Source organism: Psammomys obesus, unplaced genomic scaffold (assembly GCF_907164565.1).
Source record: "Psammomys obesus unplaced genomic scaffold, mPsaObe1.curated_primary_1811, whole genome shotgun sequence".
Taxonomy (NCBI): domain Eukaryota; kingdom Metazoa; phylum Chordata; class Mammalia; order Rodentia; family Muridae; genus Psammomys; species Psammomys obesus.
In genome coordinates this window covers 1756075-1775237 of record NW_026596101.1, presented here as the reverse complement: position 1 = coordinate 1775237, position 19163 = coordinate 1756075, and the positions used below count along the sequence as shown (strand labels likewise).

At 45.0% G+C, this 19163-nt stretch overlaps 1 protein-coding gene across 4 annotated transcripts in view; it reads right to left on the bottom strand.

Moving 5' to 3' along the window:
- Rad18 (RAD18 E3 ubiquitin protein ligase) overlaps positions 1-6769 on the bottom strand; it is a 96522-nt gene extending 89753 nt beyond the window's left edge. For all 4 annotated transcript variants that reach the window (XM_055628527.1, XM_055628528.1, XM_055628529.1 and 1 more), the window contains exons 1-2: positions 6670-6769; positions 3179-3260 (exon numbers count right to left, since the gene is read on the bottom strand). In XM_055628527.1, the coding sequence (XP_055484502.1) occupies positions 3179-3260; positions 6670-6720 (133 nt within the window). In that variant the 5' untranslated portion in view covers positions 6721-6769. The remainder of the gene's footprint in view (positions 1-3178; positions 3261-6669) is intronic.
- Between the last annotated feature and the right edge of the window lie 12394 nt (positions 6770-19163).

The following is a 19163-nucleotide window of genomic DNA, read 5'->3' as shown; positions in this document are numbered from 1 at the left end:
CACATAGCCACAGTTGAAATTCCCCTAAAAGCCTTTAAAAGAGCAGGCGAGTTCACTTCATGGTCGCCTGATTGGTACACCCCTGCATGTTGGTTTTCTGCAGAATAAACGCTCTTTGCTTTCACATACTATCTGAGTCTGGGGTCTTTATGCAGCAATTCTCGGACCCTTACACTAGGTAGAATAGATATCTGTCAAGTAGTTCTCTTCGAAACCACTCTTATGCAGGTCATGATGAAAAAAAGCAAGTGGGGCAAAAATATAAAATGTAGCTTAAGAAGAAAAAGAACAGAAAATTTAATGTCAGAGCCAAGGCCTATGCTGAAAGAGATGAGAAAATTGAAGAAAGACCAGTTACACAATGGAATAATGGAAAGGGAGCACTCAGGGCAAGACCACATTCAGCCATGCTACCACACTTGTAAAAAGGAAATGCCTGAGTAATTTTCTGCTGCTAAAAACAAATATAATGCAAAGCTTCTACAAAAATAATTCAAAGCAGGGGCCAGGCTCTATCCTGAGAGGGCAGGAAAACTTGGGAGTTGACCACGTGATTCTTGCATTCAAGTCATGAGGGTCCACAAGTGGTTGTGGAATCTTCCTCCAGGGCTGAAGAAAGCCACTGAGACCAGGCATGCGACAGGGGAGTCCCAGCTTGAAGGTCCTGAAAGGCTACTGCATGAAGCTGTAAAAAGTGAGCCCCGGTTGTCTTGTAGACCCCACAATGGTAGAGGCACCAGAGCCATGAATATCTGCTCAGCAGAGCTGTACACAGGAGTGGAACTAGCCCAAGAGCAAAAAGTGCTGCAGCAAGCCAAGCTGCAAGGAAGAACCATCTAAATCCTCTGACGGAAGACATGGAGCTGTGAATCCAGAGTTTGTCCAGGGTTTCAGTCTTGCGTTAGTCCCGCATTTCCTCACTATGCCCCTTTGCCTTCACGGTAAGATAGATTCTATGCCACTATATGTTGGAATTACGTAATTTGCTTTTTGATTTTGAGTTTACAGGTGGTAACAATTAAAATACTGCCTTGAATTTCAAGAGACTTTGAACTTTTTTTTTAATTTATTACAATTTATTCACTTTGTATCCCAGCTGTAGCCCCGTTCTTCAGCCCCTCCAAATCTCACCCTCCCTCCTCCTTTTCCTCCCATGCCCCTCCCCAAGTCCATTGATATGGGAGGTCTTCCTCCCCTTCCATCTGATCCTAGCTATCTGATACTCCAACCAAGGACCATGCATGGAGATAACCTAGAATGCCTGCACAGATGTAGCCCATGAGACTTTGAACTTTTAAACTGTGTTGAGACTGTGAAAAACTATGAGGACTTTTGGAGCTAGACTAAATGCATTTTCCATTATTATATGGCCACAAACCTACGGGATCCAGAGAGTGGAATATGGTGCTCTGAATAAGAATGGCCTCAATGACTCATATATTTGAACACTTAGTTATCATTTGGTGGAATTGCTTGAGAAGGATAAGAAGGTGTGACTTTATTGGAGAAGGTGTGTCACAGAGGTGGACTTTGAGGTGTCAAAAGACTCATGCCATTTCCAGTTAGCTCTCTCTGACTCATGGTTGAATCTCTAGATGTGACCTCTCAACTACTGCTCCAGCACCATGTCTGCCTACCTGCCTGTTGACATGCTTCCCACCATGATTGTTAGGGACTCTAACCCTCTGAAAACTATAACCCCCAAATAAACTCTCTCTTCTCTAAGTTGTGTTGGTCATGGTGTCTTAGCACAGCAAGAGAAAAATAATTAAGACACACAGTAAGAAGTCTCGCAAGCAATATTTTTTAAACTCACAAACTCCTAAATATGGCTACTGATCTCAGGTACCTATAGGAATGGTTACTGCTTTTAATTTAGTTTCACAGTTTTACTTCTCTTCTGATGTAAAAATTTCTCAACAGACTTCAATATTTAGAGAAATGTTGGATAGTAATTACAAACTCATCTACTTGGTAAGTGGCACTCAGAGCTAAGTGTGGGTGTATCTGCAAAGCAGATACTTGCCATCATCTTATTATGACTTCACAGAACTTTTTGTCAAAGTTCTCCAAAAAAAAAAAAAAAACATCTTTAAGCCGAACTGAATTGATTTTTAACTTTCCAAGACAAATCAACTTGAAAACAGAGGACAAAAAAAGATCATAAATCTAAACATTCAATAAACTAAATGACAGGTTCACTAACCTCTACAACCTTAAGCTATTCAAATACTCCTAGGAGAGTAGCAGAGACTTGCCTGAGCGTGTAGAGGGCATGGTGAAGTCCCATCACCAAGCAAATAAACAATGAAAGGTTTATACAATAAGCATTTAAAAAATATCTCATAAAGAAGATAAGCAATTCCACTGCACAATTCTTTTCAGTATCACACAGCTGCTAAGTGATAACACAATCTGTAGTAATCTTCAGTGAGAGAATTCTGAGGGAATACAGATGGCCCTTGAGTTATGATGGTTTGACTGACAATTTTGCAACTATACCAGAATAGAAAAACAGTATTCCCTCAATAGAAACTATATTTCACCCTGTAATTCTCCCTGTCCTGTTCTCCGCCATAACCTTCCACTAGCAATATGCAGTACACTTTTGAAATGCTAGGTAGAGGTAGTAGGCACAGTTGCCCATCGCCACATCGGTCAAGAGGGTAAGCACATTCTTCCTGTACTGTGCTACAATAGGAAATAGGCTAGGTGTATTGACAAATTAACAGTATTTTCAACTCCTGGCAAGTTTACTGGGATATAATCCCATGTTGAAAAGCATCTGCATTCCTATTATTTTGACGTTTAAAATTTTAAATTCCACACCAAGTGGTTGAACCATTTATCTATCATCCTGCTAAAAACAACATCTTGAAGTTTAACATGTTAAAGTGCTCAGCAAATAAGCATATATTGTTACCAAAACCTTTACTGCTACAAATTCTACAAAAGGCATACAAAAATATCCACGGGGGAGGTGGTAGAAAATGTAAGAACTTTGTAAAAAAAAAAAAAAAAAAAAAAAAAAAATTGCCATATTCAAGAAAAGGTGATGACATAAACCTTAAAAGTGCAAGACAAAGGAATGAAAGATGAAAATGAACATGTGAAAGAATCTTACACATTAATGAAAACTACCTTGTCCTTTTAGAAACACAAAATAAAATGTACTTACAGTTGTGAGAGCACTGGGGGATTATCACTGCGATGTTGAAATACTCAAAGCAAATCCCACAGCGCAGCAAATCATCTATTGTCTGAAATGCAAAAGCACATATGTATCAGCAAGACGTCAACAGCAAATCAACCCTTAGCACTCAACTTTCCCTTTATTCCCTAAAATTAATTCCATAGCATTCATTTGTATGGGATAGTTATTCAAAATCTAACTACAGATAAACAAAGGTTCATGACAAATAGAAAAAAAAATCTCCCCAATTCAAACTTCAGGTTATCCCAGTTGCTTTGGACAGTTGGCGCAGGTTCCTGTGCCACACATACTGTTAGCCCTTCACAAAAGGGCTCCTGCATTCCTGCTCTTCAGACCCCATCCTCACATCCTCACCAGTTGGGTGCGGTGGCGCACACCCTGATCCCAGCACTCGGGAAGGCAGAGGCAAAAAGAGCTCTGTGAGTTCAAGGCCAGCCTGGTCTACAAAGTGAGTCTAGGCTACACAGAGAAACCCTGTCTTGAAAAAAAAAAAAAAAAAAGAGCCAAGAAAAAAAAAAAAGAACCAGTTGAAGACTGTCTTAGTTAAAGTTTCTGCTGCAACAAAAACACCATAACCAAAGAGCAAGTCAGAAAGGAAAGGGTTTATTCAGCTTTCACTTACACATCATAGTCCATCACTGGGGGAAGTCAGGATAAGAACTCAAGCAGGGCTGGAACCTGGAGGCAGGAGCTAATGCAGACGCCATGGAGGGGTACTGCCTACTGGCTTGCTCACCTCATGGCTTGCTCAATGAGGTTTCTTACAGAACCCAGGATTAGAAGCCCACAATGGGCTACGCCCTCCCCACACTGATCACTAACTGAGGAAATGCCTTACAGCCACATCTCATGGAGGCATTTCCTCAGCTGAGGCTCCCTTCCTCTGATGACTCTAGCTTGTGAGCTGACATGAAACCAACCAGTTCAAAGACTAATAAAGGCAAACATTAAAGTCTCTAGCAGGGTATGGTCACACACACCTGTACTGCCAGCACTTTGGAGGCTGAGGTAACAGTGTAAACCAGACCAGGCTATATAATGAGACCTTACCACGACAAAAATATAAATAAATAAACTGGCCAATTAAAACCTTTGAGGAAGCTAACATCCAGGGTAAGCACAATACTGGGCTTGAGTCAAGCCAACACTAAAATACCCATTCTCTTGGTAGCCTAACTTTCTCCATGATACACCACAGTGTAGCCAAATGAGAAAGCCTTCAAAACAGCTAGCAACAGTCAGTATCAACTTTAGACAACAAGCTAAACAGAGCATGATTTATTCTTGCAACTTAAAATCTTTTAATGTGTTTAAGAACAGGTGAGCTGCTTTATTCTCAAGAAACAGAAGTGTGAGAAGCTGAGGAGGTAGCTGAAAGGCAGAGTCTTGGTCTAGCATGGAAGTGGCTCTGGCTATCATGCTGAGCTACACACATACACACACAATATGAATAAAAATGTAGGCTCTGGCCAGGGATATGCTTCCCAGCACTTGGGAGGCAGAGGCAGGAGGATCTCTTGTGAGTTCAAGACCAACCTGGTCTACATTGTTAGTTTCAGGACAGACAGAGCTACATAGTGAGACCCTGCTCAAAATAACAAAAGCAAAAGTAAAATATATTCCGTACATGAAGAAAATTCTGAAGAGATATAATAAAATGATAAATCATAGTTACTAAGACCAGGGAACTGGGCAATGAGGGACATGCTGAAAGGAGAACTTTTTCATCTTAGAGATTTCTTGAATCATATGAATTTATTTCTTAAAAACTGTAGAAGCTAAAGAGACACCTCAGAGGAGATGGGTTGGATGCCTGGCCCCATACATAGCTTACGGCCATCCATGACTCTGGTTCCAGGGGATTCAACATTCTCTTTTGATCTCCATAGGCACCAGACATGCACTGCAGTACACATACATACATGCAGGCAAAGCACGCAATGCACAAAATAATTTTTTTTTTTAGAATAAATAATTTAAATACAACCAAATACCACTAGAGTGGCGCATACTTTTTTAATCCAAGTATTTCAAAGGCAGAAGCAGGAGGATCCAAAGCTAGAAGCCAGCTTTGGTAGCAAGCTCCAAGCCCACCTGTACTACATACGGAGCCTGTCTCAAAAACAAACACCAATCAAAAAGGTTGTCATTAACCATCCATATGAAATATTATATAATTATTAAAAACCTGCTTGTGCTGGACTATGGTGGCACATGCCTTTAATCCCAGCACTTGGATGGCAGAGGCAGTCAGATCCCTGTGAGTTCCAGCCTGCTCTATAGAGCTAGTTTTGGGATAGTCAGGACAACACACTGTCTCAAACAACAAAAACAACAAACAACTGCCATAGGGAAATGCTCAGGTTGTAATAGATACACTGGATTTAAGAAAAGTAAGTAGGAAGAAAGGAAGGAAGGAAGGTAAGGAGAAAGCCTGTACTCAGGGCGCAAAGCTACCCAGTGATTCTTAGTCAAAAACCAAACAACAAAAACAAAACAAAACAAAAACATTCAGGGGATGAGAGGGGGTGGCACACACCTTTAATCCTAGCACTAGGGGCGAAGAAGCAGGCAATCGGAAGGCCTGCCTGGTCTACAGAGCAAGTACCAGAACAGGGATACACACAAGAAAAAAATCCCGTCTCAAAAAAACAAAAATCAAAACGAAAGAAAGAGAAAAGAAAAAAAAAAAAAAAAATCCAGCCCAGTAAATGTTACATAAGTGAGATGATTCAGTGTGCAAGAATTCCTTAAAATCAAAGGCTAAGTGCTGGGCTTAGGTACTGTTCTCGTTTTTTGTAAAAAGACCCAGGGAAGAGCGAACTGCTTGATGGACCAGGTAGAGTTTGAGGCCGGCCTGGTTTACATACTGACCAGGTCTGGTTTACATCCAGACCAGCCAAGGGTTACAGAGTAAGACCTTGTCTCCTAAATAAATTAATTCAAACAATAAGTTAAATAAAAGAGAGATGTGTCGTTATTAGGTCAGACAGGGTACATCAGGGAGCAAACCGATTGCAGTGTACTGAGGAGGAGGCGCACTTCTGGACCTCAGCGAGAAATGGAAAACCACGATAAATCCAACCCCTGCTAAACTACACGATTATAAAAACACGTCATCCGATGCAACGTCCACCCAGATCACGCGTCGTGTCACTGTTAACACAGGAAGTTCTCGGAGGATGAGCGGTCACCATCGTTGACGCTGCGTTACAGTGACTTTATTCTGATCACGCAGTGGTTGTGACCGACACCCAAAACATCCGGTTCGTTAGGGCAGCCACCTTGGGCTCGCTGCGCGGGGCCGCGGCGCGTTCCCGGCCGGTCTCGGGGGTTGGAAACTGAGGCCCGGCGTCGCGCGGCCGCCCAGGGTAGGGCCCAGGCCGGGGGCGCGCGACCAGGGCCGTCCCGCTCGCATCAGCGCCGTCCGCGCCCGGCCTTCCCGAGACACTCACCTTCATCACCGCCAAACTCGGAGGCCACTGCGGCTCGGCCAGGGCCTCCATGGTCGCAACTGACAAGACCGCCAGCTACCGGCCTGCCGCGCGGCTCTTCTGCTCGAAATTCCCCGCGCTACGGCGTCCGTCCACAACGCGCGACGCGCTCGAGGCGCGCGCACAGCATGCTGGGAACTGTAGTTAACGTGTGTTGGGCTTTAGCGGCTTTGGACGAGGAAAGTGAGAGTTCCAGGGCTTGGAGCGGTGCTGGCCTTGGACCCCGGGAAACAAGAGGATGATTGGAAGATTAAGGGCATCTTGAATCAGTCTTAGAAAATGATTAAACAAAAGATTCCCGAAGGTGATTCAATATTAGGAAAAAGTCAGGAATCAAATGAAATCTTAAGCCTTAAACAGAGATTTCAAGGTCTAGGCTCGTGTCTTCCCTTTCAGGGCGTATTCTCTGGTTGCTATAGAGATCTGTCCTTGCAAATATCTAAAGTTACACTTCTGTCTCAACTCCTCTTTTCTGTGAACGATAATGGCATCCACCAGAGCCACAGAGAACCTACATTATCTAGATAAGAACTTTTGCTTTAACTTGGGGGAGGTGTCAAAGGTAGAATCTTACCCCACCCCGCCCCCGCACCTCTAAAATTTCAATTTCAAGTTATTTCTGTCCTTCAGAGATAACCACTGTTAATATTGTCACTTAGTTCCCAAATATTTCTTTCCCATGTATAAATAAGGTCCAGTTTTGGCGAAGTGCATTATATTAAATCACTTTTAACAGGAACCCACGTTCTTTTGTTTGTTTGTTTGTTATTTTGGTTTGGTTTGGTTTGGTTTATGTGAGGTAAGGTTTCTCTGTGTAGCCTTGGCTGTCCTAGACTCACTTTGTAGACCAGGCTGGCCTCAAACTCATAGAGATCTGCCTTCCTCTGCCTCTCAGAGTGCTGGGATTACAGGCTTGGGCCCATCGAGTCCTTCGGGAACCCATATTCTTTTCATCGAATTCCTCAGACTACTTGATAGGTTCCTCAACCTCTTCCATCTCCTGTGTTGCTTTATCTCCCTGACCTGTCTCCAGCAACAATCCTTTCGAGCTGGTTGAACCCAGAGTCCCATTATCTAGATGTGGAATGCTGACCAAACACACAGCCAGCCTGGCTACCTGGCTCAGCATTCATCCTCTGCCTTCTGTGGGCCTCCATTTCACTAGGTGTCAGGGGACTCAAATTGGTCCAGATGCCACCCAAGACAGAACCCTGCAGTTTGCCATGTCACTGATAAGCCGGTGGCCCATGCATTCATCCAGCATGTACATTTTGAAGGCTTTCAATGGGCCAGACATTTTACAGCCGTCTTTATAGAAGACTGAGACCCAACAGGCTAGGGCTTCATTCTTTTGAGTTTCCTTCATAAAATGACCTCTGTAGTCAAAGCCAATAATTTTTTCCTAGCCTACACTCACATATAAACTGTGCGATAGTAGTGCAAACAACACTTAGGAGATAGTTTAAATGTCTTTAATATTTTCATAGTAATCGCTAACACATTAGACCACCTGTAGGCTAAGTCCTATTGTGATTTTTTTTTAACGTCCATACACTTACTTGACTTATTTTTTCAGAAGAAAGGGTAATTGGTGCAGGACATTTTGCAGGTAAGTAGAAGCAGGGTTTGAACTCAGGCTGTCTGACGAGTACATAGACTACCACAGAACATTCTCATGAGAATCTGGCCAAGACTTTCCCACTTAAACATATGGGAACATATAGGAACAGAGCATCAAAACAGCAGCAGGATTCATTCAAAGTCACATTATTTTTCAGTCGCAATGCTCAGGCATGGTCCAGATGTTTAACTTCAACCCAAAAGGATCACTAGGGATACTTTATTGAGCAGCCAAGGACACACAGAATGGAGCCAAGACTGCGAATCCCAGGACACCAGAGATAGCAAGCCAGCAACCAGAAGATAAGTGGAGGATTAGGTACACGGTGGATTTGCACCAACCAATCAGAGAAGAATACACAAATGAACTCTAGGCTGAGTTGGGTGCTGTTGGCTAGCTCTGTGTCTAACAGGAGCAGGTGGCTGTGCAAAGACAGGACAACAACAATAAAGAATGTGCAGTAGTTTTTCCTTTAGGGTCCTCTTTGGATACTGAGTAATTAGGTTGGCAAGTGGCCGGGGTGGTTAAAAAAAAAAGAAATATACGAGAAAAAAGAAAACTGAGGAGGGAAGGAGAAAAGACAGAAGAGGCAGGGGTGGAGAGGCACTCCCTTCTCTGTGTAGAGCCCCAAGGCCAACCCCCCCATGCCATCATCTCTGAAGCCTTGCCACCAGCCCCTTGATAAGCTAGAATGAACGGACAAATTATCAGGGCGCTCACATCCCCGTGTTCCCTTTTCCTCCGGAGCTGAATGATTCTCTCCTGCTGGTAAAGCAGCAGCACCCAGGGAGGTAGGCTCTACTCCAGGTCACCTCTGGGCCTGGGGAGGAAAGTTCCAGGGAACGAACGAGTAGATTCTTGAAGGCTACCATGAGGTCAGGACAATATACTGGCACCTCCCCTTTCCCTCTCTTAAGCCTCTAGAGCCATTCTTCTGTAACAAGCCACCATCTGTCTCTGAGAAATTTGTCCTTCTTTTAGATCAATAAAGAGTTTGTGCTTCTTTATCCGGGAGCAAAAACAAACTGTTCTGTGTTTTAAAATCGAGTTAGAGTCAGCAGGATCTTCCACAACACTTAGCGCCAAGTGAAGAGCCGGGATAGGATGGCTCCATAAAAGACAGCGCCCAGTAAACTTGAATTTCAGGTACATAGCATATTTTTGTGGTATGAAACACATAACATACTTATATTTCAAAAAATCATTCCCTGCTTATCTGATATTAATTTTAAACATTTTGTTATTATTATTTGCCAAATCTAACAACTTTAATCAGGGCAATGACCTCCCAGCCAAGCAGGGGCCTGTCCTGGACTCACCCTGCATGTCCCATGATCTTAGGCACCTGCCAAAAGTCTCTTTGCATCTTGTATTCCTCTCTGCCCTCCATCCTCTCTCCTTCTAAGACCTAATTCACTCTCTTAAAGAGCTTGGGGCTTTGCCCCGCCTTCCTTTCTATCTTCCTTCTCTCTCCTTTCCTCCCCTCCCTTTCTTCTAATCTTGTTTTATAGTTGTTTGTCTATCTGTCTGTTTGCAATCCTAGGGATCAAACCCAGGGCCTTGAGTGAACTAGGCAACCAATCTACCACAGGACTGCATCCTCCACTCCCTCCCCCTTTGAAGGTTTAGTTATTTTGTGTCTGTCTGTGTACCACATGCTTGCCTGGTGTTTCCAGAGGCCAAAAGGGGTGCTGAGTCCCCTGGAGCTAGGGTTATGGTTGTGAACCATAGATGCTAGGATTTGAACCCAGGTCCTCTGGAAGAGCAATAAATGCTCTTAACCATTGAGCCATCATCCCAAGCCCCAGCCCTTTGGTTTTTAAGACAAGGCCTAACTGAAACCCAGTCTATATGGTTTTTACCTTCCAAGTGCTAATACTCCAAGCTGTAGGGCACCACAGGACCCAGCCCTTCCATTCATTTTTACAAAGTGTTTCCATCCCCCTGACACCCTTTCCATGGTCGGGACTGCAGAAGAAGACAAATCAGATGTGGTCCCTGATCTTGAAGAGCTGACCCCTTGGGTTTTGCAGGGGTGGGGTGTGGAGACTACATAGACAAGGGAGTACAAAAGAAAATGAATGAACACGGACTTCCTAATGTGGAAAATAGGTGTGAATACATTAAAAGCCAATGGGCTGATGGAGGCTGGAGGATACCATGGGATGGAAGAGCTGGGACATCTCCTATAGGACATAGCACGTGCCTGGTGACTCATTTTGGAAAAGATACAGGCAGCATGTTAAAACCTGGGATGAGGAGTTCCAGAAAAGTGTTTGGATTTCAGTGCATGCTAACCTGACCAAGTTGCTGAATCTCTCTGTGCCTCCATTTTCTCATCTATAAAATGAGCTTCAAAGGGACTTTTAAGATATGTGCTAATGCATTACAGTGATATTGGGAATTCAAATGCAAAGCAAACATAAAAAACATACATGATTTTAAAATCTGAGTGATAGATGTAACGAATTAGCTATGCTATCCCTATGCTATTCTAAAATTTTGAAAAATTTCCATCAAAATTAGGAAATTACTGTCTGCCATGTTACAAATGGCCACATGAGGGCAACAGAGTATCATACAAGCACAGTGTTCAACCAGGATGAAACAGTAAAACGCCCTGTTCATACATAATTCATTTATAGCTTGTCTTTTCATTTAATTGACTTTAATGAGCTCTGGGCATGTGCGGGGTCCTTTTTTGAACCAATAGAAAATATAGAATTGAATCTAGGCATGGTAGCACCCACCTTTAATCCCAGCTGTCAGGAGGCAGAGGCAGGCCCATCTCTGAGAGCTTAAGGCCAGCCACAGTGACATAATGAGATCTTGTCAAGAAAGAATGAGAGAGCGGAGGGAAAGAGGGAGAGGAGGAGGAACACCCCTGCCTTTCTGAGATCACGGGCATAGTTTTTGACAAGTCGATGAGGCAGGCACTGTTACTTTAGAAGCAAGGTCCTGGGACGTTAAAGGCCTTTCCTTTTCAGAGGTGGCCCCTAAAGAGAGGCTAGGAAGATTTTAAGAGCCAGAGGTCAGGGAAGATTGAAGCAAAACTTCTGGAGAATCCATTGCACTCAGGAATGCTCAGCGTCTGTGGTTGGCTGCCCTGAAGATCAAGCCGGTCAGCATTCCAGCAGGGAGTTCGGGGCGGGGAGCCGTGAGGGAGTTCCTCATTTGGAGCCGTGGAGAACTGACAGCCTTGCAGGAGAGTCAGCGTTTTTATGGATGTAGCCACCGGTAAGTCAGCCATGTTCCAGAGGATGGTACAGCACAAACTGGACTTGGTGGGTTATTTTTTTAAGAGGGGTGGGGAAGACACGAAGTTGAAAGGGGGTATCAAAGTGGGGTATAGATCTGGGAAGAGTCAGGGAAAGGACTGAGTGTGAAAATATGAGTAAAATACACTGCGTGCATGAAATTCTCAAGGAATAAAATTTCTGATTTTTTTTTTTTTTTAAAGACTTTTCTTGCAGCTTCCCAGGAAGGAGGGAAGCTAGGACCTAAATCCAAACAGCCAAGCCCCGGAAAGCCATTAGGGCGGCTGTCCCACTTTAAGAATGTGTTTCTCGGGGGTCAGAAAGATGGTTCAGTGGTAAAGAGCACTATCTGCTCTTCCAGGGGTCCTGAGTTCAATTCCCAGCAACCACAGGGTGGCTCACAACCATCTATATAGGGATCTGATGCCCTCTTCTGGCACACAGGTATGCATGGAGATAATGCAGATAGAGCAAATAGAGCACTCATCTATATTAAATAAATAGATACAATAAATCTTTGAAAAAAAATAAAAAATGTGTTTCTCAAGGAAGAGCCTGAAGTTGCGGCTGTTGGTAGGCTCTTTGGGGTTTGTCCCTTTAGCATTACAGCTCTAAGGACAAAAACCCATCTTTCTTGAAAAAAAATAATTCCTAGTTATCTGATACGGTCTAGAAAACCAGACTGGAACCTCTGGCTCAAGAATGGGCATGTAATCTGACCAAGTTAGCAACTGTCTGACCTATCCTCTACTTAGCGATTGGTCCACAGAAGCATGTGACTCAAGACCAACCAATCAAAGACAAGCCTGGAACTTGGATTCATGAGTTGAGAAGATGGTTGTGAGCCACCGTGTGGTTTAAGCCTGAGATTCCTTTGGGCCATCTTTGCCACACAAATACTTGTGATGGAGCAAGCTGGGTGAACGGACCAGGAACTGAGGTGAACAGCCCTTGCTGTCATCTCCCCATCCTCAACCCGCTTCAACCCGTGGGCAACTGAGAGTGTGCTCTTTGCTTAAGTCAGGCAGTGCTGGGTTTCTGTCACTTTGAACTGGGTCCTACTTAGTGTATTTCTCAACAGCTTTGAGGCAACAAGGACCAAGCTACTGTCAGGGGATGAAAGACCTGTGAACCTGAGTCCAGACAGAATTTACAACAAAGACAGAAAATCTTGTTTCGTACATGACAGGCCTCTGAAGTGGTCTGGAACAGAACGTCTTGAGAGAACATAATTCCAAAGAGCCAGCCAGTCACAATCAGAGTCACATAGCCTCCATGGGCACCAGCCAACCCCAGTCAAGGTCAGAGAGCCACAGCAGGCATTACCCTTTCTGGCTTTGAAAGGAGCCTTCGCGCTTCCCTTGGGGCCGCCACCATTTTGTGAAGGTGGTGACCCCAGCATGCTGGAATTCTGTCCGTACTCCTTAAGTGTGGGACTTTCCTTCGGCGAATCCCAGACCCTAACAGTCTGCCTGCAGCTTTGCCACATGTGTGAGACACTGGCTCCACTCCACAGTGAAGAGTGTGAATCATTTCCTTGGAGGGTGAGATAGATTTACAGCAGTCAGAGGAAATAAAACTAAGAGACTGGAAGATAATTTTCCACCATTTTTTGTTTGTTTGTTTGTTGTGTGCGAAATGTACGTATGCTTTTCTTATTTATCAGTTGTCAGTTGGTTAGTTTTGTGAGAAAAGGTCTCTCAATAATTTAGGCAGGACTAGAGTGTGTTATATAGCCCAGGCTGGCCTTGGGTTTGAGGAAATCCTCTTCCTCCCTTCGTCTCTCAAGTACTCAAGATTTCGGGTGTGAGCCAGCACCTGACTACTCCCTTCTTCACACTGCAGCTAAGCAGCAGCAGTTCCTTTGGAATCCGGGACCCAGGACTCTAGCATGCCACCACTAAATCCTCAACAACACACCCTCTATTGCTAAAGACTAGCTAAGGGCTAACAGCTAGGTTGGTTGGTTGGTTTCTGAGACAAGGTCTCACTTTGTAGACCAGGCTGCCCTTGAACTCGAGATCCTCCCAACACACCCAACCTTAGCCAATAACGTTTTTACTTTTAGATTTTTTTTTCCAATTTTATATGTGTGAGGATTTTTGCCTGTGTGTATGCCTGGTGCCCACAGAGGTGAGAAGAGGGTTTTAGGTCCTCTGGAAATGGAGTTACAGATCTTTATAAACCACCATGTGGGTGTGGGGAACCAAACCCAGGTTCTCTGCAAGAGCAACAAGTGCTCTTAACTGCTGAGCCACCTCTCCAGAACCTATCAACAGTGTTTTAATAGCAATAAAAGGATCAATACCCCTACTGTACCTTCCAAGGGTTTCTCACTCTCTTAAAGTAATTTCAAAATCCTCACCCTGGCTTGAAAGCCCTGGGTATTCCGGCCCCTCCCTAGTTTGTCACATCTCATCTTTCTCTGTCGGCTCCAGTTTTGGATTTTTCCATTCTTCCCACACACCAGGCTCTTTCAAAGTTCGCTTTCTGTGCCTCCCTCCACCTCCAGGCCCACCCTTTGATATGGTGGCCCCATCCAACCTAAGGTTCCTTTTCTCAAAGCAATGGCCCTAACCTCTCAGCTGAGGGCTGAAATCACTACCCGTCCCTTCCCCCACACCTTTGATGTTTGTTTTGTCAATGTCACCTTTTGACCTCCAGCATTTGAGCGCCCGGTACACAAGCATCTTGATCCACTTTGCTTATGGCTGTTTCCCAGTGCCCACAGCATACCTGGCACATGTGATGGTTAATATTGTCAACATGACAAGTCTTGCATCACATAGATGAGCCTCTGGGTATACCTGTGAGGGATTTCCTAGATTCAATCAATTGAAGGATACAGTCCTTTCATGTAGGGCAGCAGCATCCTTGAGTCTTGGAACAATAAAAGGTCCCAAAACCTAGCTGAGGACTACCATTCATCACTGACCACCCCCTGACTATGAGTGTAACATGACTTCAAACTCCCGTCACCATGATATCCCTGTCATGATTGACTACACTCTGCAACTGGGAGCCAAGATAAACCCTTAATAGGCTATTTCTGGGTATTTTACGACAGCAACAAGAAAAAAAAGAAAACTAACTGAGTTTATCATGCAGTGGGCTCTCAGGAACTATGCATGAAAACTGTGCTTGGTAGCGACCATACCCATTCCACTAGGAATCAGTATTTGCTCCCTCACTGTGGACGGGTCCTCATATCATCCCAGGTCCACATGGCTTTGCTCTCAGAGGCGCTGCTCTCTTCCTTGGCCTGCTACAAGCACTGGCTTTGCTCACCACACCTCACCCCTCATGACTTCAGTCTCTGTAAGTCCCACCTTTCCACCTCTGGCCTTGTCAGTGTGTGGTCTTTCGTCTTTTGCTTTTCCTGCTAACATCCCAGCATTTTATAATTTCTGCTCAAACTTCTTACAAAAGGCCATCTATTGGCTTCACTCACTAATGGCCAGGGTTAGCATCCAGTCAACTGTACTTCCCTTTAGGTCAGTGGCATCTACGGCTCATTCCACTGGGACAAGGAGATAAAGCTGATACCGAAAGTATCAGCTCTAAAGTCACTGGAGCATCAGGCTGCTTCCTTTAAAGCAAGCGCATGGCAGGCAGAGCAGAGGTGACTGGCACTCCTGTGATTCTGCAGCCTCTGCCCAGACAGCAAGGGGGCACTCAGATCAGGAAGAAACAGTCTCCCCAGTCTTAGAGATAAAGAAACTGAGGCTGGCCTGGGAAAGAGAATGCTTCCTCCAGCTGGAGACCAGTGGGAATGGTGGAATTTCAACTAAAGCTTTTACCTTCAAGCAAGTTTGATGCAGCCAGCCATTAGAAGGCCAGCAGCGCGCTCTTCCATTCTACAGAGCACAGAGATGAAGCAGGTGACAGTGTCACCAGGGCCCTGGGCAGCAGCACAGCCTCTTCTTAGCCGCACGTCCCTAACAAAGGTAGGCTCCGAGGGTTGTACCACTTGGCAAGGTTTGACAATGGATGGACTGACATCCATCAGTGTCAATCAAGGCTGAAATTTACATATATAAATTTGCATATATATTTTTGATGGAAGCTCATCAAACCTGCATACAGGGGCTGTAGGTGTGGGAGAGTGCTAAGGGTCAGGGGGCAAGGGTCAGGATAGCCAGAGACCTCTTTCCTCCCTGTTCCAGTTAGGCTTTTTGTTTGTTTGTCTGTTTGTTTGTTTGTTTGTTTGTTTGTGTCAGCTTCTGTCAACATAAGCTACAGTAACCTGGGAAGAAAGAGCTCAGCTGAGGTGGCCGGTTGTCGGGAGCCGCTCCCGCCATTACAAGATGGTGCCGGCTTCCTGCTTCCTGGTTCTTCTTGCCAGCATTTTCGCGCTTCTTGCCTGCGCTGCCCTGCAGTTTACGCATGCGCAGCTTTATGCTAATGAGGGTTTAGGCTGCACTCCAATTGCCAGCCATATGCTTATGAAGACTTGAACAGAGCACCAATTACAGACGGACAGGTCGCGCTGCTGGCTATTTAAGCAGAGCACAACCCGGGGTTTGGGTCCTTCACCATCTGCAAGAAAGAGCTGTACAATAAACTTGCCGCTGAAGAAATCCTCGGTTGTTGCGTCGTCCTTATCGGCAAAGGCCGGTCGCGACAGCCGGTGGGCAAGTCTGTGAGACGTTTTCTTAATTTAGTGATTGATGTAGGAGGGTCCAGCCCACTGTGGGAGGTGCCATTCTTGGGCAGGCGATCCTGGCTTATAAAAGTAGGTGTGCTAGGACACTTCCTCCAGCTGGACTTGAGACTTGGGTCTGAATCCTCTCCTGTCTCCAGCTTCCCAAAATTCATATATATATTCAATATCCCAACTAATGCAAACCCATATGCTCTGTGGAGAGCTAGAGTAGAAAACACATGAGCGAACAGAAAGTGTTCCTACAGTAGTAAAGACCAACATGGCACAGATGTAGAGAAGCAATTGGAATTATTCTCAATATCAGCGTTTAATGGAAGTTAATGGATGATAGAGCTATTCCCCACAAGAGGCTGGAACAGACTTAACTCCTTAAATGGTTGTCAGCATAAACAGGCCTGCACGTGGTGATTACAGAATCCTGGAAACTGTGTCCTGCAGCAATCAGGGTAGCAGAAATGACACTGTGGAATCCTAGTTGAGAGCATCCGTTTCCTCGGCTGTAAAGTAGGGGAACCTAGAATTGAGTGGGACTGGAAACCATCACTGTTAGCACTCTTGGACCTCAACGATACAGCAGCTCTCACCATCTCCTGTGGGAATCTATTCTTTGCTGATATAGTCTGGATAGGGGTGGCAGTACCCTTGTAACTACAGGGTTGCTTATTCCTGCTTATAGTTGTCTATCCCCACCCTTGAACTACTCGGAAAGCGGGCCTATGGCTCAATTCTAAGCATGGAGAATCAGGCCCAAGATGTTTGTTCTCCTGAGGCTGAGGTGACGCGGGCAGTGGAAGCATTTAGCATCATCGAGTAGCCATCATATGAGGCGGGTTGTGGTGAGCTATCTTAAGAGAAATAGCCCGAGACAATGCTCCTCTCATCCTTGCTTCATCTCAAACTTAAAGACAGCTCCAGTCTGGGGTTTCTGCTGTGGCGGCCAATATATTCTCTCTCACTTAGGGCTACCTGTCTTGGAGAGTTTGTCATACATAAACCAAAATATCTTAAACAGATTTTGACTACAAAGTAAACATTTCAGCCACAGTTCATGTGTACGTGCTAGTACATGATAGCTAAAATCTGTCCTTTGTGCAATCTGGGTGTCTCCAAGGTAGAGGCACAGTATTGGCTAGTCACTGTGACTCAAGGTGAGAGAAAGCCTTCCCTGCTGACTCCCTTCATAAACTTTGAAAACTTTGTATACTTTGTAAACCCTAAAGGCAGGAAAGCCACCAGGCCCCAGCCTCAGAAGCTCTGGCAGCCAAGCCCCTCCCCAGACCTCTTTAACTGTCACAGAAGCTTTTTCCAGCCTCTAACTGTCACAGAGGTCATCTCCAGCTCCTCAATAGAATCCTTCCCAGATTACGAAAATTTTAGGTGAAAAGTCTGGACAAAAAACCACCAATCCGTAAACAGGAAAACTCACCAATCCCAGAGCTCCCCTAAACTCAGGACTTGAAATCCCACCAATCCTCACCCTGGAAATCTCTGTCCTGGGAAGCTCCGCCCCCTAAGAAATCCTATATAAAGGCTGTGTTTGCTCACCGGCCGTCCATGGATTCATCCCGCCAATAGATCTCTTTCATGGGATTTGCTGCCTGGTGTGACTCTTTGATCGGAAGAAGCAATGAAGAGAAGAAAAGCAGAGGAGCCCGGCTGAGGCTCCTGAGCTTCTCAGATCAGCTGGGAGGTTCAATGCCTTTGCTGAGCAGGCTTCCACCCAGAGCTGTGTGGTTCCTGCGCTTCCAAGTCCCAGGACACCTTTCCGTCTGAACAGGAAGGCCAACACACAGTGCCGTTAGTTGTTGAGTCAGAATTGATTGGACTGATTGTTTTGTGCAATTAGGCTGTGAACAGCTACAGAGCTGAAAGATGAAACTGGGCCTCATCCATCTGTGTCCCCAACAGCTAATTTGGGAACATAAAAAGATATTCATTGGATGAAAGGCTTCTAATTTGGGGCTCCTGGATGAGCACGGTTGCTATGGCAAGTAAACGGATTGCGGAATGCATATTAAAAATGGAGCCTTCTAGAAGGTTCCATAGCAGAAGCTTGGTTTAGCAAAAAGCCACCACGAAGTGGTGGAATTTGGATGGGTATGGCAGTCGCTGGGGTTATGGAAAAGACCCATTCTCTTTTGCACAGAGACTTACATGAAGATCCACCAGAGGGAGCTTCAGGCCCTCGTTTTCCTTGGCTGCAGCGGGAAATGGGGGGTGGGGGTAGGGGAGGTAGGGGCGCTAAAAGCCACTTTCTAGGTAAGGGTACCTGATCCAGTCTTGGGGCGAACGGCAGCACAAAGCACATGAAAGGTGCATGGTTTGATAAACGAATGCTTCAAATTCTCGCTCTTGCACTTCCTTGGCTAACTTTGGTTAGCTAACTTAGCCTCCAAGAGGTGCAGGACTGAGTCTAAGAGCAACTGCCTGCAATGGCTCTTTTGAAAATTAGATGAGAAATTTACTGTGGAAGTGTAATCTAGTGCTTGAGACAAAAAAATTAATAGTTAATGGTGCACATATATGCACACACACACATACCTAGACCTATCTGTCTTAAAGGTCCAAGGCTGTATTGTGTTTAGACAACAAATGCCAAAATTTTACTTATGTCTTGATGCTAAACATCGCCTAGTGGCTCTGGCAATTTGTCCTTATTATTTCAGGACACTTTCTGCTTCCTTCTTGTCCTAGTTTTCCATGCCCCGCCCTGTTTCCCCAGCCACGTTTTTAGGGCGCTACATTTGAATGGTAAGTCCTTCTTGCAACCTTGACTTTCAGGTAAAGTGTGTTTCCAGGGTGGCTGATGGAGGAACAGGCAGACAGGGTGGACTGAGGGCTAAGAATGCTCCTCTGGGCCCTCTCTGCCCACAATGTGTCACATCAACTTTGCAAACAACCACAGGATGCG